The 9,948-nt window shown below is 36.2% G+C and overlaps 1 protein-coding gene across 2 annotated transcripts in view; it reads left to right on the forward strand.

The window, feature by feature from the left end:
- Positions 1–9,412, forward strand: part of MIGA1 (mitoguardin 1) — a 34,922-nt gene extending 25,510 nt beyond the window's left edge. For both annotated transcript variants that reach the window (XM_030953755.1, XM_030953756.1), the window contains exons 9-16: positions 2,490–2,608; positions 2,792–2,864; positions 3,179–3,265; positions 3,389–3,487; positions 3,804–3,938; positions 5,118–5,171; positions 5,818–5,934; positions 6,265–9,412. In XM_030953755.1, the coding sequence (XP_030809615.1) occupies positions 2,490–2,608; positions 2,792–2,864; positions 3,179–3,265; positions 3,389–3,487; positions 3,804–3,938; positions 5,118–5,171; positions 5,818–5,934; positions 6,265–6,483 (903 nt within the window). In that variant the 3' untranslated portion in view covers positions 6,484–9,412. The remainder of the gene's footprint in view (positions 1–2,489; positions 2,609–2,791; positions 2,865–3,178; positions 3,266–3,388; positions 3,488–3,803; positions 3,939–5,117; positions 5,172–5,817; positions 5,935–6,264) is intronic.
- Positions 9,413–9,948: the final 536 nt, after the last annotated feature.

Below are 9,948 nucleotides of genomic sequence, written 5' to 3' on the forward strand. Positions count from 1 at the left end.
GGATACAAGTAAAGCCTTACAAGATGAGATTGCTGCTATAGTATCAGTCATCTTCTATCTCTTCTTTGTCTGCATTTTCATTTCCTTCTCCATGACCTCCCTGACACTGAGGAAGTAGCAGACACTTAGGGGCTGGCACATCCAGTGCACCATCACAAGCCTCTGTGTTCCTGGCTGCTGCCAGCACTGTGACATAGCTCCTTGTCATCCCTAGAGGGGTGTGAGGAGCCTCAAAGTGGCAGTGGCTGTGCACAGAGGTGGCCACTACAGAATGGCAGAAAGGGACCTGGGGAGCTTTCAAGTGTCCTGCTTGCTTGGGATGCCAAGATGTTGGATGCTGGAGCTTTCTGGTAACTTGTGGTTAGTACCAAATCGCTGGTGAGGAGAGTTATGTGGTGCTTAGGGGTACACAGTGAGGTAAAAATCAGGTACCTCAATAAATATCATGAACTCATGCCAATTGATATAAGGTACTTACAGTGAGCCACCTAACTGAAAACCCTTCTGCCCACCTTATCCTCAAAGGCAGCAAGTCCTCAGAGACTTCTACAATGAAGTGTTCATTTTCCTTTTGATACCTTTGTGGAGGTTCCTGTCTAGAAAATGTTGTGTTCTCTGAATCTGAATCTTGTTAAATATTGAATATAATTTGTGAATTTTCCTAGTAGCTGAACTCTTCTACATTAGAATTGTGGATATATCTTTACAAATCATCTCTAATGAGTTTTACTTTAAGCAGGATGTATATATAGACAAGCTTTCATCTTATTTAATCTCACAGAATGGCCCCTACTGGTTGCAAGATCATTTAAAGCATAATAATCTGTGTTACATCTATATATTGTTACATCTATATACTTTATATGTTTACATATAAAATAGTGATATAGCAATATATTTTTGAATACTAGAAAGCATCAAAAGAAAATCCATAATGACTCCAGGAGCATTAATGGTGCAACTTCAGAGCCTGTCTGGAACCACCTTTTCTAGTTAAACATTTAGTTTAACTGGTTTACAGTTTGTTTGCTTTTTCTCCCCTTCACTTTTTGTATGCCAAGAGAAGTCAGTGATGGAGGAATTTGCTCCCCCTTTCCAAATATTATTTGTTGGAATTAATCTGTAATTAACATCATCTTCTCGGGGGAGGAACAGTTAAACCTTTCTCTCCTGATATTTTATTTCATCTCTTAGCCTGAGAGGAATTGTTGTTTTCTTTTAAAAAAAAGCTAAATATAATCAAGGGCCTCACCTAATTCCCAGGTATCAGTCCCTGTGCTAATCTGTGACCCCAAAGGCAGTGATCAGCCATCTTCATGTGTAAAGGTGTTATCACCTCAAGTGCTGGCAGCAGATGAAGGTTTCCTGCATCTAACTGTAGAAATCAGTCCTAAATCAGTCACACTCAGTCAGTTCCATAAATACCTGAGGAAGGTGATTTGCCTGAAATTCCTCATACTTGTCTGTATGGCCTCAGTGACAGGAGAAGCTGCTCAGCATTTATGTACTTGAAAATGTCAATGGAAGCTTAACATAAAGTAATACTTCAATATTATTTTCTAAAGTCATTCTACAATAGAGATTAATCTTCTACATAGTTCAATTACTTTGGGAGTTAATTTTAAAGATGTTTCTTTGCTCAGTTTTAATAGCCTAGAAACACAGTTTGTTTGTCCCATTGGAAAAAAAAAACAACTAGAATTAATTTTCTGGTCATTAACTAAACTGAATGATGTGTAGACATCAGATTTTTTTCTTTTATTATTAATAATAGAATGTAATCTTTGTAGTGAAATTGTAGCTAGACATTGTTTTGTGGATGGAATATGATACCCTGTAAACAGGAGTTCTCTGTATTATTTATGTGCTTTGATTTATGGATCTGTTTGTTTTCTTTCTTTAAAAATATCTACAAGTTCATCTTTATTTCTATGTTAACCATAGAATTAACACTGCAAATAATGCAAACCATTTAGGGAGCCTGTAGTATAAAACACTGAATACTCATGTTTTATACAGTGTATTTGGTAACTGGGAGCCGTATTTACCAGTGAAACTAAAACAGGGGTGGTAGGATGTTACTATTTCCAGCTTCCTAAGGAATTGTATGGTGCAATCATTCTGTACTTTGTGTCCTGGCAATTATTTTCTTTTAACAGCTTTGAGACCCATTAGGGTATCATTTATTTTAACTAGACAATTCAAAAACTTAACTATGCAAATGAAATACAAAAGTAAGCTGCCTTTATTTTATTAATTAAAAAGTTTTGAAACTGTAGCTTTCAGATTTTAGGAGTTACAAAGTTAAGTCTTATGACCTGGTGTATCTGTTCTGTTCACTTGCTGACTGTTACTCCTTTGTTTAAAGCAGATGAAGAAAAGGATTCATCTTTCATTAGAACATTAGGAAAACTTCTTTATTTTGTTTTATCTTCACAAAAATTGTATCAGCAAGCTCTTTAGTGAACTTCCAAAACATGTTGTTCCAGCTTTCAGAGCACAGAGAGATTCGTAGCACGTATGGTCTGGATTCCCTTTGCCACTGCCCCCTGTATGAAGAAGCCATGCACTTAGCAGAAGAAGGCAAAATTTATTCACGGGTGTTAAGGTATTGTTTTGTGTCTATTTAAGTATTTACAGGAAAAGCAAGAATTAAAATTCAATATTCTATCTAGTAATCAATTTTTAGAAGTTACTTGTACTAGGTATTTTTTCTAGCAATTAGATTTAGATGGATATTCTTATGCTGCTTTTTTTTAATGGTCTCTGAAAACTTTTCTATTTTGTATAGGACTGAAATGTTTGAATGTCTAGGAGACAGTGACTTCCTTGCTAAGCTTCATTGTATTCGACAAGCCTTTCAGGTAAACTGTAAGGGGTGATTTATCTGTCTTGTGCATGGCATTGAAACTGCCCGTTAGCCTTTGTGCAAGCATTCTTATAATGTAATCTGTATCTAAATATTTTCTTGTTGCTTTTACATTTTTATCATTCTAAAATGAGATGTATTTGCAGAAGAGTCCAGATTTTATGATTAGCTTTGGAACCTTTGCACCCAAGGCTTATTAGGAGCTTGTTAACTATACTAGAGGTGGTAATTAAAATTGATTGAAATGTTTAAGGTCATTTGGTATAACCTGTGAATTAACCTGTCTATATTTTCTGAATCTTTTTCTAGATAATTCTTTCAGAAACATCAAACAGAATATTTCTTGCTGAAAGTGGAAGAAAAATTTTGTCTGCTTTAATTGTGAAAGCACGAAAGGTAAAAGCCTTTTTTTACCAATGTTTTGTTGTTTATGTAACTTCTGCCTGATTTCGCTGTCCAGGGAAAATCAACCATATCTCTTTTTATATTTGCTTGATACTCATTGCTTTTACTTTACAGAATCCAAAGAAATTTGAAGATGTCTTTGATGAAATGATATATTTTTTGGAACAAACAGATCACTGGGATAATACCGAAATGGAACTTGCTGCTAGAGGAGTGAGTTGCATTTCTGAAAAGTGTTTTTACCCTTACTAATACCATGGGATCTAAAAATAATTTTTTACAGTTAAGAATTGTGGGAAAGGCAACTCTTTATTGTTTATATTGCTGATTTAGAGAAATGGCATTCACCAGTTTAGTACCAGAAACCACACTTTTTTAAAACTTCTCCTTTACTGACAAAGTAGTTTTAATATTCATTAAAAACATTTGCAAATCTGCATGTTAATACAGCATTACAATACGGTGCATGCTGAATTCCACTGCTGAAAGAGAAACTAGGTTACTTAGATCATGTTCTCATTTAATATAGGTGAAGAATCTGAATTTTTATGATGTTGTCCTGGACTTCATATTAATGGATTCATTTGAAGATTTAGAAAATCCACCAATATCTATACAGAATGTAGTAAATAACCGCTGGTTAAATTCCTCTTTTAAAGAAACTGTAAGTATTCATGTGTAATTATCATATTAATTGATCTGTAGTACATTGCAGTGTACTGAGCATGTACCTGAGATCTTCCTCAAAAGAATTTAAGAGATTGTATTATCAGGTTTTTCATAATAGGAATTTAAAAGTTACAAGTTGACCCAAAACAGAGAATGATTGAATGTATTGGAGAAAATGCTTAACCTTGTCCTTCCTTTCTCAGAGGAAGTAGAATTTTAGAAGGGAAGTTTCTGTTGGCCACATCTTAGACATCAGGTCCAGGTTTTGGTTCATAGACCAGAGATTTAGCAATAAGGGACAAAGGTACAAGGAAACAAAAGTAAATTAATACAATACAGGTATTCAGTTGTTAATTACAATTAATGATTTTTCATGTGTGGCTGTTTATTTGCCAGATAGATCTCATCCCTCTTTTAGAGACACAGGCTAGTGCCATGGTCAGCTGGTACAGAGACTACTGTCATTTCATCCATTTTCATCTGTACACTGCAAGATTTCCCTTTATTTTTGTTTTTCAATTGAAATATTCCCTCTAGAGGAAAATAATAAAGATAACATGTATATATTTTTGTAGTTTTATGATAACATTGTTCTTTGCCTGTATTAAACTCTCTTTGCAGTACTGAGGGGAGTCAGATGAGGATAGTCAGAGGCTGGGAGGGGAAGAAGCCCAGTACTGATGTTGGTATATTGTATTTCACAGTCCATATTTGGACAAAGCTCCATAGCTGAATCTGAAGCTATTGCAAGAATGTTTTTGCTAAAGTGAAAAAGTACATTTCAATGTGTTCACATGCCACTTAATATCTAAAATAGTTGCTCATGTCTGAGCACACACTTTAATATACAAGACTGGTCCTCACTTAAACCCAGTGAGTGTTGCTAACTGTGGTAGCTGTAAAATCAGTCAAGGATGCCAAATTGCATTTGAATTGAACTAACAAAAATGTTGCAAAGATGGATCTGGAATAGCAAGTATGAACTACATATAAAGTTGTTATTTATATCAGCTGCTGTTTTATGGTTTGAAACTTTGTGTTGTCACAAGATTGAAACTGAAGAAAATACATGTCCCTGAAATACAGAATATAGAAATACAGTATTCTGCAGATGAGTTCTTTTGTGATGGAGAATTATTTGGGACTTGCTTCATTTTCTTATTTTTACAATTAGGCTGTGGCTTCAAGTTGTTGGTCAGTATTGAAGCAAAAAAGACAGCAAATGAAGGTAAGTTGCCCCTCAGATTATATGGAACAAAGGTATTGATCATCTTCTAAGAATTCAAAATTGTTTTTGTAGCTGTGGCATAATAAATGAGTGATCAACCTTTAGTCCTGTAGACTTGTTAATTTAGACAAGAGGTTTGCCAGTTGCAGAAGTTTAGCTCCTTGGACCCTAATACCTATTTTTAGCAAAAAGCCTTAACTGAAAGGTTTTCCCAAACCTAGTTTAGGTGCAGTTGGTGATGGTGTCAGTCACTTCTCTGACTTCCTGCCCCACATGCAGATCTCAGAGTTCTGCACACCAAGGTCATGATTCTTGTATCTCACCTGCTTGTGCTAGGATTCTCAGCCCCACTTCCCTGCATGATCCCACAGCCAAATCCCATCCAGTCCTGCCCCGTTACCTGCCTGAAGCACCAGATTCCTCACCAGCACCAGGAATTCTGCTGCAGCTGCCCCTCAGCCCCTTCTGCATCCTGACCTCTCTGTGCAGGGACTCAGTAGAACTCTCTGCCACAGTTCCTTATCTTTGGGGATTTTATTAGACAAAGGAGGGAAGCGTTAGGCTTTTATGAAGACTTAATGCTGAATAATAGAGCTGTATACTAAATTTACAGTGTAACTTTTGTCTACAATTTTTACATCACTAGGTGCCTGATGGATTTTTTGCACATTTCTATGCTATATGTGAACATATCAGCCCTGTTTTGGCCTGGGGCTTTTTGGGCCCTAAAAATTCGCTGTATGATCTATGCTGCTTCTTCAAGGTTTGCAACTTCTTTTTAATTACCACTTTTATAATTTTTTTTAATCTTTTGGATTAAAATAAATTAAGATTTTATTTATTAGTATATATTTGCATTTTCCTAAGATTAAGGCTAACAGTAAGAAACCATAAGAACTACTTTCATATGAATGTTTTAAGCCTGGAACTGTTTTGTAAAGGCTGTTTTAGCACACTTCTGTCTCAGCACCAAAATAATACATAACTGGATTCTTTTAGGGAACATGTTAAAGAAAGAGCTGTTAGCATTGCATATACTTTTTTTCCCTTTTTGTAACTGCAAACAAGTTCTTTCTTTTTTTTCCCCCACTAGGATCAAGTGCTTTTCTTCCTCAAAGACATTTTTGATTTTGAGAAGGTGAGATACTCAACCATGGAGAGCCTGGCCGAGGACCTGACGCAGCTGCTGATGCGGCACACAGAGCTGCTGCTGGCCTACCTGGGGGCAGACTCACTGAGACACGTTGGGGCCTGTGTCAGTGGCCACAGGCCTGTCCTGACCACGGGGCTCCTGGAAGCAAAAGTACAGTAAGCTTCAAATCCCTGGCAATTGGCAGGGAGTGCACACAGATGTGCTCTTTTCCACCCTTTTCTGCTGTGGCTGTTACTCAGCAAGCATCTGGGAATGCATAGTGTTGCTAAGTATGGAAAAGGACTCAGGGAGGTTAAATGTACATCTGTGAACAGAACTGGGGAGTGTGTTACTGTATATACCTAAATTAATTTTGCAGCTCAGCTGTCGCTGTATTTATATTTCATGTATCCCAAAGCTTTTTTCTGTAATATTCGGGTAAAGTTTATTTATGAAATACTGTACTTTTGCACAAATAATGCATAAGTGAAGCTGATGGAGTTGTTTCCTTTAAAAGCTTATAGTACAAAATGTTCATTGCAGAGTCTCCAAAGCATTAGGTGTCTAGATCTAGAAGGTGTTTTGACTGGGGTGTCTGCAGTCTCTGATTCATGTGACACGTGCAATAAAGTAATCACACGCACAGAACTGAACATGTTGCCCCTGCCCCAGAATTCCATTTGTGTGGGTGTAAGCAGCCATTTTGTACTACAGTGTGATGGAGCAGTGCAGGAAATGCAAGCACCATTTGGGCAGGAATGACTGCCAGTATGCAATTTTTACTTTATTTTTATTTAAAATGTCTAAATATCACTAAGGTGTTTTAAAATACTTCTTTATATTTGAAAAGCTAGCTTCACCAATTAATTTAAAACTTCCTTGTTCTAAAACCATTACTACTCAATATGGTGATAAATGAACCAATATTATTCTCAGTTCATATGTAGCATTTCAAAATATATTTTTAATAAGTATGTATTATAAGATTTATTAATAATGAAACAGAATTGAAGGCAGTGTTTTATAATTTAATAATTTGTGTCTTCCTCCCTTCTTTGTGGGAAGTCAGGTGTCTGTTTAAGAGGAGATTTATGCAGTTGTGGCCATCTCTGTGCAGTGTAAAACTGTGGCTCAGGCCATGGAACCCTGAACTTCAGACAGGAGCACAGCACCTTCAGAAGGTATGAGGCACCTTGCAGCAATGTCTTTTCCTGTTCCAGAGGTGATAAATAATGATGAGCTGTTATCTTTGAATTTCTGTCAACTGAAGCAATGCTTCACAGTTAGTTTAGGCTCTAAAACTGCACTTCCATGCCTTTGCTACACAAAGCCAGCCCACATGAATCTATCCCATGTCAAGAAATACAGAGTAATTCCAAATATTCAGATACTTGAGAAGCATGTTGTTAAAATCTGGGATATCAAAACAAACTCTTGACTAGCAACATTTCAAATTTCATGTCAAACACAACCCAAAAGGATGCTATTCAAAATGAGGGCCTGTGTAATTCACAGATTTTACTGAAGCCAGCATTTTGCTCCTTTGTTGTACTCACTTGATAAATACAAAAAGTGATGAAAATGTGTCATATTACTTGTGTGAAATGCCAACTGATTATAGTTTATTTAACAAAAAAGACTATACTCTATATGTAATAAACCAGAAATTCCAAATGCTATTCTTGGCCTATTTCCACTGTTTAACTTGCTGAGCTTGGCACCATCCTCCTTGCTGTATTTTTTTTCTCTGCAATGTGTCTTCAATACAGGCATGTGAAGTTTTTTTCACCCACCTCACTTAAGTTTTGAGAAGATAAATATGTTCAAGCTATGTGTATTTTGGCAGCTTTTTGCAAGTTATGAAAGAAATTATATTTAACAATAAAGGTGTCTTGTTGGGTTCAGAATCGATAGGAATTGCTGAAAATAGAAGGAACAGAGTAAGTGTTCTGCATATTCTACAGCAAATGTATGACCTGTAGGTAACAGAGCAAAGTGTCTGCTATGATTTGTCTGGTCTAATAAAATGATATGAAGAAAATCATACCTTAATATATATCACAAAGAAACAGAAATGCACTTCTCCACAGAATTAAAGTATATTGAAATTTTAATATTATTTACAAAAAGGTCTTGAAGAAATGGAGTTGCAGATGAGATTATGTTTCCAGACACTTGGAAAAAAATTAAACCTGGAAACTTGGTCTTCTGTCAAAAACAAAAGGATTGTTTTAAACAGAAGAATAAGAAAGGTCTAATCAAACAGCAAACTATTCAGAAAATGGGGTAAACTTCATAATATCTGACTTCAGCATTTGTGTCCCTTTCAAAGAGGAGCACTTCTGTATACTCACAGAGCTCAGAAGTCCACAGAGTTGGACTGGAAATTGAACCAATGTATTTCCCATCCAAAATAAGAAATACAGGGTCTGGTTGTTATAAGATGCCACCAACAAACACTTGATTGAGAAACAGTAAAGAAACCAAAAAAGAAGGGAATAGAGCGAGAGGGAAATGTCCAGGTACAGGTGGGAAGGCTTTTGATCTCCTGAGTCTTTTCCAATCTTTTTCTAAAAGCATCTGTCTATTCTGAGTGTGTAACTAGCTCCAGAGAGAGATGCCAGTTTCAGTGGGGGAAAGCTCTCTCCTTGCAGCACAGAACTGCAATCAGCTCTCCTACAGCCTGCCCCTTGAGCTGGACACAACATTTGTTGATAACCGGCCGTGTGGCTAAAGAATTCAGAAGTGCACCATCTCTGCAAACACAAGTGCCAGAGCTGCACCACAGCAGTCATAGCATGATGCAGTTCTACTCTAGTTAATTCATAATCAGACTCAGAATTTAGTTTATAGTGTCTAAATTTAGGTAGTCTTGAATGATACTTTCCATCCTAATAAGAACAAACTAAGTTTAAAAGCCATCCTCTTCTCCCATAACAGTACTCCTAAGATTAGAAATGTTGAATGCATCGGGATTATGAAGAAGCAAATATTTATATAATTTGTAATTTAGTTGTAATAATAATTTTACTTTAAATGTGTTCTTAATGATTATTATTCTTCCTTTTTGTAGTGTTTGGTTTCTATCAAAGTAAATGTGTCAAATCAAGTGTCAGAGTATTTGTGACCTTTCTATTGCCTAAATGAACTGCAGCTGTGTATATAAAATAAAATATTTCAGTGAAACAACTGTTGCTCATATAACTGTATCTGAAACTTAAATTTGAACAGTTCTTGAAATCTAATGCAAAATCACTTAATATGGGAGGAATTTTGATACCAGTTAGTCATCCTGAAATTGGAGTTTTCTGCCTGAAATCAACAAAGAATAAAAATTACAAAATTTACCCTATAAATTTAAGAAATATTGTATGGGGGCAGCTTTTGGGCTGTCCAGTTTCATTGTATACAGCTGTTGCATTGTAACAGCCAAGCTGTTGTCTCTCTACTTGGTTTTAGGAGACGAATATTTTCAGGCTTATTTCCAAGCCAAACTACCGTACTGAGTTCCAGTTGTGGATTAAGACCTCCTTTATGGAGTAATATAAATAATGGAATAGAGGACATAAAGAATCCAACCCCTACTCCTGTGGAAGGGCCATGTGTCCGTGCTTTGATCTGCCCAGATTTGTTTTGTGTGTTGCA

This window comes from Camarhynchus parvulus, chromosome 8, assembly GCF_901933205.1.
Source record: "Camarhynchus parvulus chromosome 8, STF_HiC, whole genome shotgun sequence".
NCBI lineage: Eukaryota > Metazoa > Chordata > Aves > Passeriformes > Thraupidae > Camarhynchus > Camarhynchus parvulus.